Raw genomic sequence first — 23,190 nt, 5'->3', positions numbered from 1 at the left:
GCAAGTGGGAGTGGGTCGGGTACTGACTCAGGAGCAGTGAGCCAAGGGAGAGCGAAGGGCCTGGGGTACCTGCTCACTGAGGGCTGTCCAGAGCCAGACACTGTGACAATGTGTGTGTGTGCATGCATGTGGTGTGTTTGTGTGTATGTGTGTGTGTATGAAAGAGACTGAGAGACGCAGAAAGACTTAGAGTGCTCTGTGGTGTGTGTGGTGTATGTGTGTGTGCCAAAGACAGAGACGGAGAGACAGAGAGAGGGAGAGACAGGGGTCTCCATGTGCCTGAGCTTGGCCATTGGCTTCAGTGGAACTGTGACCCATTGACTTTACCTGCTAGGAGTGGGAGTACTGGGGAAGATAGAATTCCAGACAAAATTTCTTCCACGCAGAGAGAATTTTTCTCCATGGAGAAAAGGTGGGTTTATGGACCTGATCACCAGGACTCTAAGGTTTAAGTCCCAGGCATAAGGCTGCTTGCTCCAACCTTACCAAGTGGAGGTCCAGACTCCCATCTCAGCCAAGGTGGGCAAGGGAAACCATATGTAGGCTAAGAAACTGGAAGACTGAGGGCTGGTCTACTGGCTTGCTGGGCGTCTTTGGGGGTGGTGTCGAAACCTTTCTGTGGCACTGGTTCACCTACCTGTTGAATGGAGAAATTTACATTTAGCTGGCTTCATAGTTGGCTGTGAGAGTAAAATAAGATAAGATGTGTTGAACAAATCCATACCGGTAAGAGAGGCTTCCAGAGATAATAAAATCCTGAAATTCCAAGGAAGTAATTGCAAACACTGCTGGTGAGAAGGAAAAGAGTTTCACAGAACCTCTTGCATGCCGCGCTTATTGGATATGAAAAGTGCACGCACACAAAGATGCAAGAAGGAATGCATAACCCAAGATGAATCTGGAAGACTGGCAGGATCTGTAAGAACAGTGGTAGCAAAACAGCAGCACCCGAGTGAACAGAAGCCGGGGGAAATTAACAAAGAGAGCAAAGCTCTTTCAAAGTCCAAGTAAGGATATCAAGAAGGAATCTGCTCAGGGCTGGGGATATGTGGTATAATCTTAACACACAAGTGAGGGCAAGCAGAGCAGGACACAGGCAATTTTATACCAAATGATGGAATAAAGAGCATAAAGAGGAAATTGAAAGCCAAGATAGGTGATGGCAAGAAGGCATCGAAGCCCAGACAAACGACATCCCGGGGATGGGGAGGCCTTGCGGATGTAATCACTGCCTTAAAGGAAATGACAATGAATAAAGCAAAACCAGAAAACTAAAGATGGGCAGATGTCCTGGTTTTCAAAAAGGAAGCAAAGATAGATTTAGAGAAGAAAAAAAAATCTCTAAGCTGCTAAGGTTAATATCGGCCTCTATTAAAATCCCAGAATAAATTATCAAACATGTAGTGAACATTTCGGAGACAATAAAGCCATGGAACATCTCGAAATTTTTTCAAAGGATACTGTCCTGTATGCTTGCAAAGAGATGAGACTGAGCATTTTCAGCTCAGTGCAAAACTGGAAACCATCGAGTCGTCCATAATTAAGTAAATTAAAGGATGAAACATCTGCAGTGGGATAGTATATAGACAGTAGGAACTGCGTTTAGGATTTTATTTATGGGCATGAAAAGATGTTTTGTGCCTACTGTGAGTAATCTTTCAAAAGCAGGTTTTATTTTTTTATTTTTTTATTTTTTTAAAGATTTTATTTATTTATTTGACAGAGAGAGAAATCACAAGTAGGCGGAGAGTCAGGCAGAGAGAGAGAGAGAAGCAGGCTCCCGCTGAGCAAAGAGCCCGATGCGGGGCTCGATCCCAGGACACTGAGATCATGACCTGAGCCGAAGGCAGCGGCTTAATCCACTGAGCCACCCAGGCGCCCCCAAAAGCAGGTTTTAGAACACATGTGTAGTATGATCCCCTTTTTGCAAAATTACGTAGGCTTATTATTGGATATATAGGTAAACCATATGCAGAGAGACATCTTTGTGTGGATTGCCCTGCTTCTGAAAGTGTACCCTAAGACAAGGGCTCAGGTCTGGGGAGTTTGATGCCTGAAAGCCGAGGTCAAGAGAGTGAGGTAGGAGAGGAAGAAAAATGGGTGCAGGAATGAACTGGGGCTTCGCTGTGGGCATCTAAGGGCTCTATCCCTCTTGGAACCCTCTGGGCAGCATGCAAAAAACACCCAAGATTTGCCTCACCCCAGAAGGGGAGGGTCTGCTGTTTGCTCCTCTGCTGGTTGAGGGTTACCCCTTCTGCACTCCTAGAAGTTTCCTGTTCTTGGGTTCAAAGAAAGCAGAGCAGAGAGACGCCTGGGCGCAGGCTAGGCTGGGCACAGGAAGTACAAGGAACAGTCAACCGCAGCTGGGATCTTCAGGCTGAGGAGATGTGGCAAGAAGCGTCACATACACACTGGCCATGGATGTTGCCCCGCATGTGAAATTTCAGTGACATTCATTCTCTTCTTTCATAGCACTCAGAACTGTTTCATAAGAAGCACATCATTTTTTACAAAAACTTTTTTTTTTTTTTTTTGCAAAAAGAAAGAATGTAAGAAGAAGACCCAGTAGCAGTGTTCACTAAAGCAAATCAGACCAAACTCACCAATTTCCTCTTTCAGACTGGGTTTCTGAGAGGAACAGAGACGGATTGCAGGATTTCAGCAGGGCACAGCAGAGATCTTGGGTGAGAGCCCTGGAAAGTGATAGAAAGATGTGGGAAGGGGATGGAGGACTGCCAGCAGGGCTTTCCTTAAAGGTTTCAGTGCAACTTAGAGGTCCCTCTGGCTCTGGCCTTGACCTGACATTAAGCAATGTAGAGGGAAGATAAAAGGCATGCTTATCAGATCTCTGAATAAGAGCCACAACACCCACATGGCAACAGATTCAAGATTTGAGCTATCTCAACATTCAGAGCAAAACCAAAAAAATGAAATGTAAACATAAGTGGAAGGCAACGTCCTTAATTCCAGTCCAAACAGTCAATTGTGTACATTTACGATGAGGGAGCTCTGGTTTGAATTCCTGGGCAATATAAGGAAGTAAATTCCTGGGCAGATGAAAGCAGACTGATGGTGTACTGAGCCTAGAACCCCTTTCCCTGAAGAGCCCCTGGTGGTTCTGGTGGGACATAGATGGGGAGAAGGAGATGATCCTGGGAGCCAGCTCTCTGAAGCTCCAGGGAGCAGAACTAGGACAGGTAGGGGCAAGTTATACTAGACGATGCAACTCAGCTGTCAGGAAGAACATTCTAGCACTCAGAATTGGCCTAGAAGCTATTTCCTCACCAAATCTCATGATCCAGCTTGGACAAGGGGGTCTGGTGGGGGCCTGAAGGGGGAATTCTTGGGTGGCTGGACCAAAAATAGGGCCTGGAGGGATCTTTGGGGGCCAGAAACCTTCTCCCGGCACCTGTAGGTGGACCCTGGGGTCCGCTGAGTCACCTGCGGAGTTGTTGGGGACCGCCAGGCAACAACCCCCATCAGACTTCCCACTGGCCTTGGCGGTGGTACGCAGGACTATAAGTCAGCAGAGCACAGCAAATCACCCCCACTCTCAGTCCCATCCCAATCTAGTGGCCTCCTTGGAGCCCCGGGCAGCCTCCCTAGCTGCTGCTTGGACCCGGGGGAGCTCTGTGGCTGAGGGAGGCCTGGAGGCTGAGAGGATGTAGGCTCATACTAGCTGAAGGTAGGTGTGCTGTGGGGCAGCAGCCCAGGCGAGGGGAGAAGGTCACAGGAGAAAGGAGAAGGAGAGGAGCAAGCCAGCTTGTTTCCCTCCAGTGCCAGACACGGAAGTATCTTGGAGGTTAAAGTGGGTCCTGCTTCTCCATGCCCCTGGAGATGCTGCCAGAGGCACTGTGTCCTGTTATTTTTTGCAAAGCACTTCACGTCTTGGAGCAGCTCATCCAGATCGGGGAAGTAGGCAGGGAGATAGCATCACCTCCATTTAACAGGTGATAAAATTGGGCTTAGAAGGTGCAGCTTGGGGACGCCTGGGTGGCTCAGTTGGTTGGGCAGCTGCCTTCGGCTCAGGTCATGATCCCAGCATCCTGGGATCGAGTCCCACATCGGGCCTTGCTCCGCAGGGAGCCTGCTTCTCCCTCTGACTCTGCCTTCCACTCTGTCTGCCTGTGCTCGCTCTTGCTCACTCGCTCTCTGACAGATAAATAAATAAAATCTTAAAAAAAAAAAAAAAAAGAAGGTGCAGCTTGCCCGGGCTTGAACTAAAGCAGGTCTGCTGGCTTCTGCATCAAAGACCCAGATTCTACCCAGATTCTAGGGACACTTAGGGCTGCCACCCACATGGAGTCCAGCTCTCCAGCTATGTCTCGAGGACCATCTGCCCCTTCCTGTCTTATGAGGACTTGGAATGGACGGGGTCTCAGCTGCTGCTGGGGAAGCAGAGGCCAGGTAGGTGGATGTCTGGTTCTCACTGGAGCCATTTCTCTGTCCGAAGGCAGTCTGTCCTGCTTCTGGCAGTGAGTTTGAGACAATAATTGCAGTAAGTATTTCTGTTCCAGTCACTGGGTGGCTGTTCCATTGCAAATACCCCAGGTTATTAGAGCCAAGAGAGGACTGGGTAAGCAGGTGGTCAACCCTGGTTTTAGAAATGAAACTGAGGCACAGAGAGTGGAACTGACAATGCAGCTAATTTCTATCAGATCTATTGAAGATACAAATAGAAAAGAATTCAATTCAGTCTCTCCTTCTCAAAAACCTTTTGCTATTCTCTCTTTAATAACTGAAATTACACCACCAGAGCTTTGTTTTTCTTTCAGATTTAAGGTTTGACTCCCTTTGAAATGCAAACACCAAAAAGAGACACTGCACTTTAAGCCGTTATGAATCATTTCCTCATCTGTGTGAACAAATTCATCAGACTCTTTCCTGAAAGAAGATCATGCTAGGAATGGGGAGAGAGAGTGCATAAGTAGCTTGGGACAGGGATGTTGAGGCTCCAAGCAGTGATGCCTGTTTGGGAAGTATTGGGTGGGGGAAGAATGGATCCCAAAGGAGTTGGCGCTGACTTCCATTACTTCTCGGTTAAGCCCAAGGTAGCCTGGCTCTGCCTCTGGCTACTGTGTGCCTGCTTCTTCAGGAAAGGTTTCAGATGACCCGTGTAGTATTCATGGTGTCAGCTTTGCAGCTGGAGCCTCGGGGAGGCAGGGACCCCTCAAATCAAAGATCCCCAGTTGCTGCAAAGGGACACTGGAGGTCATAATAGATGGTCTGATAATACCGAGAGAGGATAAAAAAATGATCAGAGGTGGCAGAAAAAGAGCAGGTGCTGAAACTAAGACTAGGTCACCCAGCCTACTTGATGGACCCTGAATCCTAGAGCCAAGGGCCTCCTGTGTTCTAAGAGCATGTCTCTGCTCTGAGCTTTGATTCCCTATCTGTGAAATGAAAATTTTTCCTTTCCTTGTCAGAGATAACTTGATGCTGTATAAAAAGTATTTCTTTTCATTTTTTTAGATTTTATTTGTTTTAGAGAAAGAATGAGAGAGAGAGAGAGAGAGAGCATGAGCAGGGGGAGAGGGACAACCAGACTTCCCACTGAACAGGGAGCCTGATGCAGGACTCAATCCCAGGACCTTGAGATCATGACCGGAGCCAAAGGCAGACGCTTAACCAACTGAATCACCCAGGTGTCCCTGTATAGAAATTATTTCAACAAAAATGAAAACAGTATATATCAGAGGCTAGGGAATACAGCTAAAGCTGTCCTTAGAGGAAAATTCATAGCCCCAGGATCTGTATTAATTGCAACCATTTATTAATTGTCTGCATTGTCTATGCCCTGTGCCAGTTAGTGGGGATTACTCTGAAATGAAAGAGTCAAAGTTTCTGCCACTAAGACATTTCCACCTTAGTGGAAGAAAAAACATTTCTGTACATAGCTGAAATAGGAAACTGAACATGAGCAGTGCTACAGGCAGACAGAGAGGAAGCAATCATAGAACCTGGAAAGGATGCTCCTGGGCATACACTTGGCATTATCTAGAGCTGGAGAGAGGAAAGTCTTTCCCTTTCTGCTCTTCCCTTAAATCTTTTCTACCCTTCTTTTTCTTTTCTTTTCTTTTCTTTTTTTTTTTTAAGATTTTATTTACTTATTTGACAGAGGGAGACACAGCAAGAGATGGAACACAAGCAGAGGGAGTGGGAGAGAGAGAAGCAGGCTTCCCACTGAGCAGGGAGCCCAATGTGGGGCCTGACCCCAGGACCCTGGAATCATGACTTGAGCTAAGGCAGGCACTTAATGACTATGCCACCCAGGTGCCCCCTACCCTTCTTTTTATTTTTTATTATTTTTAAAAGATTTTATTTATTTATTTATTTATTTATTTGACAGAGAGAGAGAGCAAGAGAGTTCAAGCAAGGGAAGGGGCAGAGGGAGAAGAAGCAGCAGGCTCCCCACTCGCTGGATCCCAGGATCGTAGGATCAGGACCTGAGCCGAAGGCAGATGCTCAACCGACTGAGCCATCCAGACACTCTCTTCTACCCTTATTTTTCTAAGGCCTGGAATTCCTCTAAGTGTGCTGAGAGTATAAGCTTAAGATGTGAGTAAAGAGCAGCTCAGTAACTTCAATTTTTACTGAGAGCTAAACAATTTGCATCAAAACCTTCTTTCCTGAATCCAGATTTTGATGAGTAAAACAGAGAAAACTGGAGAGCTCCAGATGGAAGCGAGGAGAAATGAAAGGGGTTTAGAGTAGAAGGGAAAGTACAGAAAGAGGCTAGTTTGGTTCCCATTGGCTGCTGCAGCAGCTCTTTAGCCATCGGCCTTGGCCAACCCAAAGGATTCTTAGGAAGCCCATCCACTCCTCCTCACCAACAAGGGGCTGGCTTGCGAGATCCCTGTTGCTGTGGTGGGTGCCTGGGATGCGGTGGGTTTTAGCTCAGCTGCCAGGAGGGAGGGAGGAAGGGCAGGAAATGAGGTCGCAGGTCTCAGAAAGCATCCCTCCTCAGCAGTGATCTCCCTACACACCCACCTTTCCCTTACCTGTCTTGCCCAGGCTGTTTTCCTTGGGGTCAAACCCAAATGAGCTGGAACCTGTCACCCCTTGGTCCCCTGCAGCTGCCTGGTGGAGAGCTAATATAGCCAAGACACAGCCCTTATTTAGGTCTGTGAGACCCTTTATAATTTTACTCTGATATCTTGCGGAGCCTTATCTAACAACGCCATGAGGTGGGGGGGATGCAAGAAGTCCAGGACGTCCACTTTTGACAGCCAAGAACAACACAGGGAGGTGCCGGGGAGCTCCCAAGTTCACAGAGGAGTACCAAGGGATGGTATGCAGGATGGAGCTCCCCCATCAGCAGTCCCCAAACAATCCCAAACTAAATACACCTCCTTGTCAAAACCGTGCAAAAGCAACTTTAGGACAAGTTCCTAAGCTAAGCTTTTCCTTCAAACCAAGTTAGCCCCCACCAGCCCCTCTTATATGGAGTGACCACCACTGGGCCAACTCTCAAGGTCATGTTTTCTGACTGCAAGGTCAGTGTCCTTTCCTCTCTGTGCCAGCAAAGGCTCCGTGGAAGATTGCGTGGCCTGTGAGACGAAGCAGAGGGAGGGCTGGAATCTGATCCGGGGAGCAGGAATTCTGGGGCTTTCTACCCTACCCAGCCACACCCCTTCCAGCTGTCCCTGGGGTTTTGAACCTGGACTCCCCAGATTCCGAGGAGGCCCAGGGATGACCAGCTTTGATCTCCTCATATTAGTCAAGACGATAGGCTGCAAGCAACAGAAACTGTTTCTGGCTAATTTAACCAATGATGCAAATTTATTGGAAGAGTAGGGGCAGATCATCCAACAGAAGGAAAAGCTGTGTTATTGAGACTCAGAGTCAAATCTGAAGCAGAAGAGGTCTGATCAGCTATCCTTTGGCCAGGGGCCAGTGCAGACTCCTGACTGACAATCTCTCTAAAGGGCCCACAGAGAGGGCTTGCTCCCTAAGGTCAGAAGGGGTAATGGGAGCGAGGTGAACCACAACCACAAATGCCTGCCGTTCCCTTGAAACTGAATAATCAGTGCGCTATTTTTTTTTTTAAGATTTTATTTATTTATTTGACAGAGATCACAAGTAGGCAGAGACGCAGGCAGAGAGAGAGGGGGAAGCAGGCTCCCTGCTGAGCAGAGCCTGATGTGGGGATGATCCCAGGACCTTGAGATCATGACCTGAGCCAAAGGCAGAGGCTTTAACCCACTGAGCCACCAGGTGCCCACCAGTGCACTTTTTGAGAGACAGATCCAAAGCTGCCAAAGACTGTGGATTCTGTCTGGACCGGAGGCATTCCTTGGCCTATCAGGACAAAGCTCTAGGAAAGCATCTGTGAAGTGAATTCAGTTGCGTTAGAGACTCGGGGAGTTTGGCAACTCCCACAATGCCAGGCACTGACTGTAACCACCTCGGAGGCAGGGACTTGGAAATTCAGTGGTTCTGTCCTTGGAAATCACCAGGGGAGCTTTTCAGAAAAATACCAGTGCTGGGACCCCTAGAGATTCTGATTCATTTGGGGGCGGGAGTTCTGTATTGTTAAAAGTCAGGTGATTCTGACTGGAGTCAGAGTTCAGAACCACTGATGCAGTCAGTTTAAAATCACACTTATCAGAGCTTCCTTCTGATTAGAAAGGTCAGAATGCAAGTTAGCGAACAGGAAAATAAAAATCACTTGAAACCTCCCTGTGGATAAATACTATTTTTCTTCTCCTCCTCCTCCTCCTCCTCCTCCTCCTCCTCCTCCTCCTCCTCCTCCTCCTCCTCCTCCTCCTCCTCCTCCTCCTTCTTCTCCTCCTCCTCCTTCTTCTTTTTTGTCATTTGTTCACACACACGTACACACCCTTTTATATAGAATCCAGATTTATAATATATACTATTTTGTAGCTATTACAACCCAGGGTCAGTATTTGCTCTCACACCATCAGATCTTATCCCTTGGGAGAAGTCCCTAGAAGTGGAATGGCTGGATCCTGGAGCAGGTCCACTCTCAGGGCGCTGGATGGATGGGCCCCAGCTGCCAAGGGTTGAGGGGCTTTGTGCCCCCCCCCAGGGCACAGTCACCCCCTGGCCATCGCTGAGCACTTTTCTTCTCTGCCAATCTAATAGATAAAAAAGTTGTTCTTTAAAATTGCCCTTTTTTGATCACAAACGAATTTAAACTTTTTGTCTTACGCGTTTATCAGCCATTTGTGCTGTTCTGTGTTGTAGCCTTCAGCAGCTCCCTGGCGCCTCTCCATCCAGGTCGAGGTCCCCCAGGAGGCTCTCAGGAAGTGGCTCCTGAATGGTGAGCCCCAAGTCTCTGGTCGGTGCGGGGGGGGGGGTGTGTGTGTGTGTGTGTGTGTGTGTGTGTGTGTGTGTGTGTGAAGCTCCCTGTGGTACCAGGAGAGATCAGCAGGTGGCGATAACGATGACTGTATTAGGGGGAATTGCTGAGGATTCCGGGAAGCAAATACCCAGCCTGATTCCGTGCTCAGGACCGTGGTTTTGGTGCTGTTTTCTCTCCCGCACATCTTTCAGGCTTGGCGGGGAGGTCCAGACCAAGAGCATCATAAAGATCTCATCCTCACAGTTGTGTTGTTGACACTGTTGATACTGTTGGTTAGGAGCTAAAGTGCCTGGGGCACTGAGGTCTTCTCGCCCATCATCTCTTTAGCTCTCACTGCACCTCCTTTCATTTGTGTGAGCTTATCCCCATCTTACCAGTGAGAACTCTGATTTCCGGAGAGGGGACATGCCCTGTGCTAGGTCCTAGCCAGGAACTGTGTGTTTCCATTTTCAAGATGGGAACCCTGAGCTCCCCAGAAGGGAGGCGGTGTTTCAGTCCGTTGGGCAGGCTATGACAAAATACTGGTTTGAGGGGCTTCAAAACAACAGAAACCTGTTTCTCACAGTTCTGGAGGCTGGAAGGTCTAAGGTCAAGATGCAAATTTGGTGTCTGGTGAGGCCCCAATTCCTGGTTAACACACAGCCCTCTTTCTGCTGTATACCCAGGGAGCTCCCTGGGGTCTCCTTCATAAAGGTGCTAATTCCATTCATGACAGCTCACCAGTGGAATTTAACCTCGCCCCAAAGGCCCCATCTCCAAATACTATCCCACAGGGGAGTAGGTTTCAATTTGTGAATTTTGAGGGGACACAGAGTGGACACAGTCGGTTACCTGGAGGCACCAGGAAGGAGACAGGAAAGAGGACTGGGACTTCCCAGTTGGGGTGTGTCCACTATTGCCAGAGCCTTTGGTCCAAGCCCTTTGAATCTGTGGTTCTCAAACTGGAGTGTGCTATCAGAATCACCTGGGAGATGTGTTAAAGCAGTTGGGTTCAGGTTCCCTAGATCAGAAGCGAGGCCCGAGATCCTTTCATTTCTAAGTTAGCAATGCAGATGCTGCTGGCCGGGACCACCCACGGAGGTATCAGTGTACCCCCATCTTCTCTCTGGCCCTGGGCTTTCTGTGGCCCAGGGCTTGCTGGCTCTCTGAGATCATCAGAATGCCTTAGAGGCAACCACAATTATATCCTGAGACCTCCAGGAAGCTCCTGGGGTAGGAGAATGACTTAATTGGGTTCAGTGGATAAGATTTTCACCTGCTTTAATGTATCCACAAGGGCCCTTGTCCAGAAAGGACAAGTCCAGGGTATTAATGAGGTCTCTGGATGCTGGTATGGATCCGCTGGGGTGGGAGGGCTGCCTGCTCCCAGCTCAGCTTCCCCCAACTCAGGAGAGTTGCTAGGAATCCTCCCCAAGAAAGGAACAATGGAGCAATGGGCACTGAGGGTGGGGACAGACGCCCAGCCCAGCGGAGTGTCTAGAGATGAGCAGGGTCGCTCCTGGGCACTTCTCAGGACAGAGTGCAGAATATGAGCTCTCTAAGCAGTTTTCTAAGGCCAAGTGAAGGGCAAGGACAGACAGACTGGAGTCTGGCCGGGCAGATTGTGTCAATTTCCTCTACACGCGCACATGCGCAGATTTCTTTGAATCATGGGGACCGATCCTGAGCTGATCTGGGGCTCAGGACAGGTGAGTTGCCTGGGGACGCTCCCAACAGACTCTGGGATGGGGTTCCTTCCAGAGGAGCCCCTGAAGGCCTCCCAATACCAGCCATGTCACCTGTCACCTGGTTTCAGAGTTCATCTTCCCTTCCTTTTTCCCTTCACGCAACTATGTATCCATCCACCAACCATGTACCACTGATGATAGGCAGGCACTGATGAGACCCTGGGGATTCGGCAGCCAACTGTTCTTCAGGACTGACTTTCAAGGGTGGGGAAGAGAGTCCAGTCAACCTGAAAACAAAGAAAATATTGACAGCTGGAGGAAAAGAAAGAAGACATTGAGAGAGATAACAAATAGGAGGGCACCTACTTGAAATAGAGCAACTGGGTCAGACTTCTCTCTGAGAAGACAGCCTAGTCTAAACCGAGAGCTAAAGGGGAGGAGGAGACAGGAGCAATAAAAAGGGGTAAAATCCTTGGGGCCGGAGAAAGTAGGAGCGTGTAGGAGCCAGCGCAAGGTGTCCAGACTGGAGTGGGCAAATGGGCATGTGGCAGGGGGTGAGGTCAGAGGTGGCTGCAGGAATCAGAACACAGAACGTCTGGGCAGTTGAAGTCAGAGCTCGGACAGTGAGGGGTCTAGGCCATAATCCTTAGTGGCTGCTGCCAAAAACCATTGGTGAACAGCTAATGGGATCACCTCCACTGGAAGAGCATGGGACTCTTGATTTCGGGTTTGTGAGTTCAAGCCCCACATTGGGTATAGAGATTACTACAAATAAATAAACAACCTTGTAAAAAAGTTATCCAGCGATCAGGGAATTTGTAAGCTGGATGTTGGGCCATTGATAATATGAGACATCATTGTCAATTTTGTTAGGTGGAACACTGATACTCGGGTTATGTGAAGGTTTTTTTAGTCCTATCTTTTAGCGATACGAGCGGAAATGTTGACGGATGAAAGGAGGTGATGTGCTGTTCCAAAGAGAGGTGGGGGTTAGGGTGAAATCAGATTAGCCTTGGACTGATGGTTGTTGAAGGTAGAGGATGGATGCGTGGAAGGTCTTTATACTCTTCTCTCTTGTAATAGTTCAGTAAGCTGCATACTCTTGTGTATGTCCACGATACCATTCTCTCTTGTCCACGCTTGACATCTTCTATAGTAACGTAAAGGTGTTTGGGGGGCAACTGGACGCTTGCGAGCGGCTAAGCAGGGGGCTGGCACCTCTTCCTCCCACTGTGCCCCAAAAGCCGCAGCATCTCCACCTCCACCAGCAGGCCCTCCACCTGCTCCCCGCCTCCCCTGTGCCTCTGCTGCTCCCGCTGGGTCCTCCAGCCCTGGTCATGCCAGCTCCTTGGCCCCAGAGCGTCTCTAGTCTCCAGATCCCAAGCCTCCGGTGGGTCTCCAGGCTAGTGGCTGAGCTCTGGATGTGACAGAAGACTCTTCATCCCCTGGAACAGGCTACATCCAGTCCCAGAGGAAGGCAGGAGGAGAGTTTATGAGACGATATCATGAGTCACCACATTTAATGGTTTCCCAGAGGAGCTGTGGTCAGACCTGGAACTGTTCCTTCCCACAGGTGGCTGGGTAGGCACATGCTAAAGCCTGGATGGGATCCAGAGACACACGGAGTGGAACCACCTCAGAGACATACTCCCGAGCTCCCAGCAGAGTGTAGAAGAACCCCCTCTGATCTCAGTTCTCCCATTTCAAATGGGGCGCATACCTCACAGGTTTCCCTCAGGGGGTGATTGGGAAGGTTAGACAAAATAATGCATCTGTAAGTGTTTTGTTAAAGGCTGTGCGAATGACGCTATAGATACCATGGTGGGAGAGAGTGAAGGATGTATGGTAGCCTTGGCTTTGGATGGTCTTCTGGTAAATTTCGTGTGTGCCTTTGCTCCTTACCCAGGTTCAGAGTCCTCTTCCATTAGCCCTTCCTTTACTGCCTTCTTGCCTTTCCCAGCTAAAGTTCTGCAGAGGAGATGAGGAGGGACAACAAAGATTTTGAGGGTATAATAGTCAGGAGACTATTTCAGGAGAAAACAGGTGGTGTGCTCAGAAGACTCTAAGAGAGGGACTTTACAGGGGAGAGGGGAGGGTGAGAACCAGCAAGTGGTGGGCAAGGACTGGCACTGGAAGTCCTTCTTCACAGGAAGCTGTGGTGCAAGGAGAGAACACGGTGTCACCCTGGCCCCAGAAGAGCTGGAGTCATGGGATAGGGTCACCTAACAGGAGCTGTATCTGTAAAGACAGCCCTGCAGGCAGAACTGGGCCAGGCAGGGAGGGCGTTGGGAGACAAATGCCCTGATGTTTGTCTTCTCCCGTCCTTCAGTCTCCTGCAGTGCTTTCCATTGGCTGAACCGGGTCAGAAACCAGAAGGCAAGGGAATCTGGCCGATGTAGTTCTTAGAGGTCAGCCTCTGGGGCAGACAGCAGGGCTAACAAGGATGGAGCCCAGATGGGGCAGCAGGGTGGGCCTTATGGGAATGGAAAAGAGCCAGCATTGGGAAACGAGTTCTGGACGGGATGAGGCGAAGGTATGAGATCAGAGTTTGGGTGCTGTGGGTTGAAAGTGCATTCAGTGGCTGTTGCAGTTGAGCTCCTAATTGGGGTACTGGGGCATGGTCAGGATTTGGAGCACAGGACAGTGTCACCAGGGGCAAGAAGTCAGTCATCTCTTCTTTGCCTACAATCCTGACCAGTATGCTCCTTTGCTTCTAGGGGAGCCCTCCCAGCCTCCTAACAGCAGCTGGCCCCCAAGCCAGAACACGAGTCAAGCCAAGGCCACCCCAGCTGCAAATCTCACCTTCTCCTCCTACTACCAGCACTCCTCCCCAGTGGCAGCCATGTTCATTGTGGCCTACGTGCTCATCTTCCTCCTCTGCATGGTGGGCAACGCCCTGGTCTGCTTCATCGTGCTCAAGAACAGGCACATGCGCACCGTCACCAACATGTTCATCCTCAACCTGGCCGTCAGTGACCTGCTGGTGGGCATCTTCTGCATGCCCACTACCCTCGTGGACAACCTCATCACTGGTGAGTGGAGGCAAGGGAGGGAGGCAGCAGGAGTCCCTGCCACCCCTGAGATCATTGCTTGGCCTGGTCTTGAAAGATCCGTGGATCCCCTTACCCAAGAATCCAACACTGCCACTGGATGCAAACAGCAAGAGGTTTATTGGGGCGCAGGTACCTGCGGGTGGTCGGTTGGGTCATCCATTATCTCCACAGTCTCTTGGCCAAGATGTCATTGTCTCAAACTCTCCAGACAGTCTTGTGGCTGAGGGATTAGGTTAGAAATAACAGATACAATGAATTAATTATTCTTTTCATGGCGGTTGTATGACTTCCTCTTCCATCGTTAACTAATCCTCACACCAATCCAATGAATTATGCGTTGTTATTATTATCCTGATTGTAAGGGATGGGGAAACTAATGCTCAGAGTGATGAGGGACAGGTCTGTAGTTACACAGCTAAGTGTCCAGTCCCGTGTCCTCACACCCATATTTCTAACCACTACACCATTCAGTCTTACTCTCCTGGGTAGCTCCTCTGGGCAGAGCTAGAACCCGCAGGTTTCCTCTGAACACGGACCTAATAATCCACTTATTTGAGTTGTTCTCCGACCAAAGAGAGTTCAGTCCTATAGGTAGTGAGCTCCCTGTCACTGGGAGTGTCCAAGTAGAGACTGGCTGGCCATTCAGCAGTGACTTGGTAGAAGGAATTGAAGCAGAACTAGACCACTTAACCTCTAAATTCCTGCCTGTTCATCCCACAAATGTCAGAAGGCTCACACTGTCGTCTACTCTCCCTCATGTGATTTAGTGTTTCGGAATAAGGTTACTCAGACCCTGAGACTATTTGGGGAAGGACTGGTTTCCAGAGCCATGGAGATGCCTAGAGATCAGAGCTTGTGGGCTCTGAGCTCTGAGCGCCCGGGAGCTCAGCTGCAGAGCCTGGATCGCTCCAGTGGGAGTGACTTACCTGACTTTGGGGCCGGGGAGTCACAGCCTGGGTTTTTGTAGATTTCAGGATCCAGGAAGTAGAGCCAGAGCCATCAGCTTTCCCTCAAGTGCACTGGCTCTGTCTGGAGGGACCGTCACTCACAGGAGGATCTCAGGTTCTGCCAGCGCTGCTGAACATAAACTGTTCATCTTTCTCCTTCCCAGCACACCTAGACCTACACATAGGTGTGCACGCACACACACGCAGAGGTGCACAACCTAGAGGCATGCACATGCACACGCACCAGTTAACAATGACACGGTGAGGCCATGAGTTGGTTACAGAGGTGTCTGCCAGCCCTTTTCACCTGTCTACGTTTAAAAAATTGTTGGAATAACACATTCACATGGTTCAATCGTCAAAAACTATCAAAAGGTTTCCAGAGAAAAATGTGGCTTCCGTCCCTGTCCTCTGGCCTCCCCGCTTCTCTCCTGGGAGGAAATCAATATGGCCAATTTCTTGTGTCGTTTTCCAAAAGTATCTTTTCTTAAGACTTTATTTGTTTGATGGAGAGAGCGAGAGCTCAAACAAGCAGTGAGAACAGCAGGCAGAGGGAGAAGCAGGCTCCTCGCTGAGCAGGGAGCCCAATGCAGGACTCCATTCCAGGACCCCGGGATCATGACCAGAGCCAGAGGCAGATGCTTAACTGACTGAGCCACCCAGGTGCCCCTCTTTCTAAAAGTACTTTTATGCAAGAACAAGCAAATTAAGGACACACTGGCTTCCAAAACAGTCAGTTCTGCATCTTTACTTTTTTTTTCCAGCTTAAAAATATAGTGTGTAGATTGTGGGATTCATTAAAATCAGTTTACATGGAGTTATTCCATATTGATAAATAAAAGAGTTTTTCATTCTTTTTGCCACTGCCTGGCATTCCACTGTATGAATGTACTGTAACTTATTTAACCAGTCTCTTTCTGATGGGTATCTGGGTTATTTTTAACAGAATCTTCTGCAATAGAACAAACCTTTGTACAGCTAGCTTTTCTTTCCTTTTCTTTTTTCTTTTTTGGAATGAAGTTGCAAAAGGTTGCATTATTTACATCTGCTGCTCCCGGTGCTATGTAACTTCATTCTGTTGTAAAGACCCTCATTTATTTTTTATCCCTTCCCTTCTGTGGCCCTACCTGACTACATATTCTCTTCCCTGCCCTCTAGGCAAACATTCTACTCAACATAACGTATGTCTTTTTACTTGTATGCAAGTAAAAAAATTGTGCATTGCCAAATGTGTGCACATTTTACATTGAAATATTTTTGTCCAGGTACAGTTTGATATGCACACAAATCCTCCTCCTTTTGTGGACAGTTCCACAGGTGTCGAGGGTCATACACAGTCATGGCGCTACCACCACGGTCAAGATAAAGAACAAGGTCGTCTCCCGCCTCGACCCCCCAACTACTCCCTTGTCACTTTTCTGGGTCAGGGTTTTCCTAGTTATTCTTGTGGGTCTATTGTTAATTTGATGATGTGGTTTGGTGTTACAGAACTCATTCTTTTTCGGACCTTTGCCACTAAGGTTTCCATTTACTTTGTCCTGCGGACATCTCACCTGCTGTTGCTAAGAGCTCCCTGCTGCGCTACTGGGTGGGGGGTGCTTCCACCCCATTTTACCCTCTGGTCTCCTAGGGATGGACACCCAGTGGCCTCTACTCAGTGGTGGGTTAAAGCCAGCTGCCTGGGTCAGTGACGTCATGGTGGTAGTAGGAACTTGGCCATGTGGGGAGGTATTGGACTTGGCAAATGCTATAAATCAGAGCGTTTTAAAAATTTAAATTTAATTTTTTTAAGAGCTGATTTACCAGCACACTGCTGCCTCCCACTCTCCAGCACTATGAACAGTTGGACTATGAGGGAATGCGTCTGGGATATGAACTTGGGAGAGGACTTGCCGAATCAGGGCATTTGCACGTTCCTGCTTTTCCAAAACAGAATCAGATGCTCTTCATGGTGATGGGCTTTCGTGATGTTCCCCAGCACCACACCAAACTCTCACACTCACCCATAGTGATTCAGGGGCAAAGAGATGGGAAACCAACTAACTCATGACCCCTCAGCTCTCTCATCTGTAAACAGGAGGTCACATTAGGGTTGTTGGGAGGATGGAGCGAGACAGTGCCTGGCACTCTTAGCAAGCATGCAGGCAGAAAGGTAACTGGGGGTGGCTGCTGGGGAAGGGGGAACCAGCCTTGGGAGAGGGCTCCTGTGGCCAGGCACAACAGACAGAATAGGTGGGACCCCCAGAGCTACAGGGGCAGAGACACCAGGCAGTGACCAACACAGGGCCTCAAGGAACCAAGATGTGGATCCGCTCTCAGTCCTGAGGCCAAGTCCTGGTCTCTGGACAGAGCGAAAGCCTGGGAATCAGAGCAAGACACTGGTGGGGCTAGATCTGCTTAGTGTCTCCCCCACCTGGGAGTCAGGCTCGCTCAGTCCCAGTGGTTCTCAACTCTGGCCACCACTCAGATCCCTTGCATAGATCTGAAAAGTACTGATGTCCGGTCCCACCCCTAGAGATGCTGATTTTAATTGGTCTGGCATGGTCAGGGCACTGGCTGTTTTCAAAGCCCTCGGGTGATTCTAGTGAGTGGCCAGGGTTGAGAACTGCTGGCCTAGAACTTGAGGCAGGGTTATGGGAGCAGAAAGCCAGACTAGGCCTGGCTGGGTACAGAGCTCCTGGAGAGAAATCACTAATCCATATAAAGACTGTCTCTCTAACAGTGAGAACTGAACACAGTGGTATAGACTGGTCATTTTGTCGCTTCTGGAAGTGTGTAAGCAGAGGATGACCACCTAGCAGGACATGGGGGAAAGATCGGAGCCACAGAGGGGACTGGCCTAAATAGTCCAAGGTCTCCAGCTCTTTGTGGATGAGACACTCATTCTGTCGTGGACTCTGTCATTGCAGGGTGGCCCTTTGACAACGCCACGTGCAAGATGAGCGGCTTGGTGCAGGGCATGTCCGTGTCGGCGTCTGTGTTCACACTGGTGGCCATTGCTGTGGAAAGGTGAGAAGGCTCCTGGCTGGGTCATCCTCGACTGACAGGGGCCCAGCACTAGGAAGAGTCACCATCTCCACTGTTGTGCCGAGCAGGAGGCTGGGGCCGAACCATGAACCGTAAAGGGAGGGGCTGTGGGGCTAGCTGCCCTCTGCACTTAGGGGACCTGCAAAGAATACCACCACCTTCGTTTAGAAGGCTGGGAGGCAGCTCCTGTTAAGGTTTACCAGGGATTCCTGGGTCCTATGAGAGCTTGAGGGCAGTCCTTGTTTCCTGAGCTTCTGGAAGTGCGTAAGCAGAGGATGACCACCTAGCAGGACATGGGGGAAAGATCAGAGCCACAGAGGGGACTGTGGAATAGAATCTTGCCACTCACTTGTCTGAGCAAGGAAAATCAGTTTCAGGGTGGGGGTGTGGGGGTGTGGTCAGAGTGTGGCCCTGCTCCTTCACTGACCTTCCCCACTCCTCCCAAGCCTGCCTGCAGCCTCCTTGCTGGTCCCTGGCAGCCCAGGCCTTCCTAACTCCCCACCTACACCTTACCTCAAGCTACTTCTGGTCTCTTCCAGCCCCTGATTGCATCAGATTATCTGATTAGCATGAGTGGGTGAATGGAATGGAGCCAGGGGCCAAGGAAGCTTCGCAAACAATTAAACTGACTCAAATGCATGCCATAGGTCCTCCTGCCCTCATCCACCTCCGTGAGCTCTTGCACTAAGGGTTCCTCTGGGCATTTTTCCCCAGAGCATGGGAGGCAGGGAAGGATGCCGGCCCAGATGACATAGGGACAGTCCATCATGTAGAGTCAGCCCCTGAACACCAGGGGTTTTCTGGAGAATTCCTGAGCAGCTAAAAATGTTCTTTGATGCACCTACCTAATCAGCCTACTCGAGGACAGAATGTGCAGGCTGATCCCTTTGCTAGCTGCCAGCTAATCAGCTTATGCCCCCCAAGTGCACCGATAGGATTGTTTCCCACGCCTTCCGCAGTTCCTTCCCCCTTCCTGCCTTTGTTCCGCAATACCGACTCCCTTGCAGATGAGAACCAACTTGCTTGCCAAAGAACCTAAACTTCCTGAGCTGCCCTTGGAAGCTGCCGACGGTGCCCACACACCGCCAGCCCCCACAAGGGGTAGCTTTCCCCCGAACCCCTCTTGGGGGTGGGGAGACAGGGACCCTGGGGCCGGTGGCGAGCTGGCTTCTCTCCCTGCCCTCAGGTTCCGCTGCATCGTGCACCCTTTCCGCGAGAAGCTGACCGTGCGCAAGGCGCTGGTCGCCATCGCAGTCATCTGGGCCCTGGCCCTGCTCATCATGTGTCCCTCGGCCGTCACGCTGACCGTCACGCGCGAGGAGCACCACTTCATGGTGGACGCCCGCAACCGCTCCTACCCGCTCTACTCGTGCTGGGAGGCCTGGCCCGAGAAGGGCATGCGCCGGGTCTACACCACCGTGCTCTTCTCGCACATCTACCTGGCGCCGCTGGCACTCATCGTGCTCATGTACGCGCGCATCGCCCGCAAGCTCTGCAAGGCCTCGGGGCCCGCGCAGGCCGGCGGGGAAACGGCGCCCCAAGGCCGCCCTGGGGCCCGGCGCAGGGCCAGGGTGGTGCACATGCTGGTCATGGTGGCGCTGGTCTTCACGCTGTCCTGGCTGCCGCTCTGGGCGCTGCTGCTGCTCATCGACTACGGCCAGCTCAGCGAGCCGCAGCTGCACCTGGTCACCGTCTACGCCTTCCCCTTCGCGCACTGGTTGGCCTTCTTCAATAGCAGCGCCAACCCCATCATCTACGGCTACTTCAACGAGAACTTCCGCCGCGGCTTCCAGGCCGCCTTCCGCGCGCAGTTCTGCCTGCCACAGTGGGCCGGCCCCAAGGAGGCCTACTCCGAGCCTCTGCCCGGGGAGCTCTTGCGCGCCCGGCTCTCTGCGGAGGGGCAGCCCGGTGACTCCGGCCTGCCCTCGGAGTCCGGCCAGAGCAGCGGGGCAGCCCGCTCTGGCCGCCTCCCCCTGCGCGGGGGCCGGGTGGCCCATCATGGCTTGGCAGGGGAGGGTCCTGGCTGTGGCCACCTGCCCCTCACCATACCGGCTTGGGATATTTGAGTGGTACTGGGAGGGCTGGCCCTTGATCCCCGGAGCAGGGGTCCCCCGAGGGGAGGGGGTGGGGTGCCTGGACAGGATAGCAACGGGGGTAGTGGGGGGAGGCAGTGCCGCATGCCTCCTTCTCCCCTGCAGGACGGTGGCAGAGGCTAGAGCTATCTGGTCTACTGCTTTCCACCTCAGAGAGAGGGAAGGAGCCGACTTCCCAGCAAACCCTTCCTCCCGTGTCGGACTCCACACACACCCTCTCGCTGAATCCTTACAATGCTTTGGAAGTGGGTCTTCTTTCCCCTTCTACGGATGCAGACGCGAAACTGAGGACCCGAGAGGAGGTGTGGCTAGCCTGGGCTCTCAGCGGGGGTAATCTCCTGGGAGCCTGACGCCAGGGCCTGGAGGGACATCTCCAGCGGTCTCCAGGAGGACCCGTTAAGGTGGGCCACACTGAAATGGGTGAATCCTAGTGACATGGCTGGGAAAGAGCAACAAGAAGTTGTCCTGCCCATTTGTCACATAGTGTTCCTGTCCTGGAATCCCTTATGTGTTACCTAAGCACCTCTGCTTCACCCCCTCCTAGGAGAACACAGTGTGCCTCTCCTGCCCACTCCCTGTAGATTTGTTCCAAGATGTGTTCTGGGCCATTCTCTTTTTCTCAGAGTGCTACAACGGGACATCACATCTAAGCAGCTGCACAGGGAGTGTCCTTTGCAGACACTCTGGGTCTTGCCCTTTGGGTCCCTGCCCGGAGGAGAGAAGAGGGGGTACTGTTCTCCCTCCTCTCCTCATAGGGCCCCCTGCCATCCCCCAGCCTCCCCCCACCCCTGAACTTTCAAGGTGATAGACAGATGTCAGGCCACCTGGAGGCCTCTGTTTACTTATTCATGGAGAGGAGGAAGGAAAAGCGCAGTACCTACTTTCTGCTTCTGGAAATACATCAGCCCACTGGAGCTGGGAGCACAAAGCCTTCCCACACTGCCGGGTTCCGGGTTTCCGCAGGGAGCTGGCCAATCAGAGCTCAGGTGGCCTCAGGGCCTCCTGGAGGTCAAACTCTACACCTCTCCCTAGTACAGATAGCTCCTGCCTTCTGAAAACAGGTGGAGACCAGGAGGCCCTTTGTTTTTTCTATCACTCAGGACACTTGCCTCACCTTGAAGAAATGAGGATTCTCTCGGGGAGGTGGGAGGAAATGGGATTGCCTCAGTGATCGCTGCAAGGCCCCGGTAACCTGAACTTCATTGGACATTTCTCCTCTTCTCTCTGTAGAAAACACGATGTTGCTAGAATGTCCGTGCTTGGCAAATGACTATTTCCAGGGCTCAGTCCAGACAATGCCGCTCGGAGGCTTGTTGGTTTTTGTAAGGGACACACAATGACTTAACCCTGTTTTACGCCCTCGAAGTACTGGACAAAGGGAGCAGATTAAACTTTGGAGGGCTTGTACAGTACATTCTCCGAGCATGTCCCCAGACACTGTCTTGTTGGATCCATGCGAATTGTTGTTGTCGCCGTTCCACAGACAGAATGACCGAGGCCACAAGGGCCGAAGGTCACAGGCCACAGAGTGGCAGGATTTGGATTAGAATCTGTCTTCTGATGGTTTCTTCCCACACTGCCGCTCAGGGATGTGGATTGGGTGTAATGGGGAGGAGAACCGGACTTCTACAAAGGTTTTCTGCCTGACAGTGAACCAGAAAATTCATGAATCTAGGAGTCCTTCAAGCTGTCAGTCTTGGAAATGGGCATCTCTTGTGTCTGCTCTTGTAATATCCAGACTAAATTGTTCTGTGCTCAATATCCATAACCCATGTACCGGGCAGGCCCCCGACAGCCTGGTCCTGGTATCTGGGGGTGATGAAGGAGGGGTAGGCCATCTTGTCCCTCATTAGCTAGTGTACCAATGGTCCCCATTTCTGGTTGTTCTTTGTTAAGTGTCACATAGGCCAGAGAGTTCCTGGCCGCTAATTGTGAAGAACTCTGTCACCAGGCTCTAAAATTTGGCTGGAGAAAACCCCAACGCTCAAACCCCAACGCTGGTCCCTGTGGCTGGGGGGGATCTGTCCAGAGACACCGTCTGGTTTCTCCTCTGGCGTGTGTTTCTCCTTTAGCATGCCCTCCCCAACCACAAAATCACAGCCTTTATAGCTGGGGGAGAACAGAGTGCTCACCCCAGCCAACCTTTCCACCAAGGCCCCTTTTGTTTTATTTCCCCCCAAAAGATGCTGTGCTTTGCAAGATTGGGCCTGCCAAAAAAGCTGTACTAGGTCATAATTCATATATTTGGCTGTTATTTTTCTTTTTAAAAATCAATCAATGGCTGTGCCTACCCATTCAGAGATTGGATCTGAATGGTAACAAGCATGACTTTATGCTTTCATGAAAGGGTGAGGCCTTGCGGGTATGCGCAGAATGTTTGTTTTTTTATGCATGTTTTAAAATATACACAACATAAAACTTACCATTGTTAACATTTCTAAGTGTGCGGTTCAGTGGCTATAAGTGCATTTACACTGATGTGGAACTATCACCACTGTAGATTTCCAGAATTTTTTTTTTAACATCCCACACTCCAACTGTGGACCCAGTGAACACGAACTCTCCATTCCTCCAGGCTTCTGGTAACCACCATTCTACTTTCTGTGTCAATGAATTTGACTACTCTATGTCCCTCACCCAAGTGGAATCAAACAGTGTTTGTCTTTTTGTGTCTGACTTATTTCACTGAGCAGAATGTCTTTGCAGTTCAGCTGTACTGCATCATATGCCAGAATTTTCTTTTATTTTGGGCTGGATAACATTACATTGATGTATATGCCGCATTTGGTTTAGCCATTCTTCCATTGGTGGACATGTGGGTTATATCCTCATGTTGATTATTGTGAATAATATGCAGACTTTTAAGACATTAGAAGTTCCTGAAAATAATGCCTGTGTGACCCTAAGGACAGAGACCCCAGGTTAGAAACTTAGGATTGCTCCCAACTCAGCATTGATGGGTAAGAAAGAAGAGATCAAGGAAGCTGTGATTTGTCTCAGTTCCCTGTGCTCAACCCACTGTTCTGAGCTTCTGCTGGGCTTTATTTCTTCACCAGAGTGGCTGGAAAATTGTATGTT

The 23,190-nt window shown here is 50.4% G+C and overlaps 1 protein-coding gene across 1 annotated transcript in view; it reads left to right on the top strand.

Moving 5' to 3' along the window:
• The window catches only part of NPFFR1 (neuropeptide FF receptor 1), a 23,569-nt gene extending 379 nt beyond the window's left edge, over nt 1-23,190 (top strand). The window contains exons 2-4 of the mRNA XM_032313698.1: nt 13,710-14,024; nt 17,902-18,001; nt 19,206-23,190. Of these exons, the coding sequence (XP_032169589.1) occupies nt 13,710-14,024; nt 17,902-18,001; nt 19,206-20,085 (1,295 nt within the window). The 3' untranslated portion in view covers nt 20,086-23,190. The remainder of the gene's footprint in view (nt 1-13,709; nt 14,025-17,901; nt 18,002-19,205) is intronic.

This window comes from Mustela erminea, chromosome 14, assembly GCF_009829155.1.
Source record: "Mustela erminea isolate mMusErm1 chromosome 14, mMusErm1.Pri, whole genome shotgun sequence".
Taxonomy (NCBI): Eukaryota; Metazoa; Chordata; class Mammalia; order Carnivora; family Mustelidae; genus Mustela; species Mustela erminea.
Note: the sequence above shows the minus strand (reverse complement) of the source record. Positions and strands in the feature narration are given on the sequence as shown.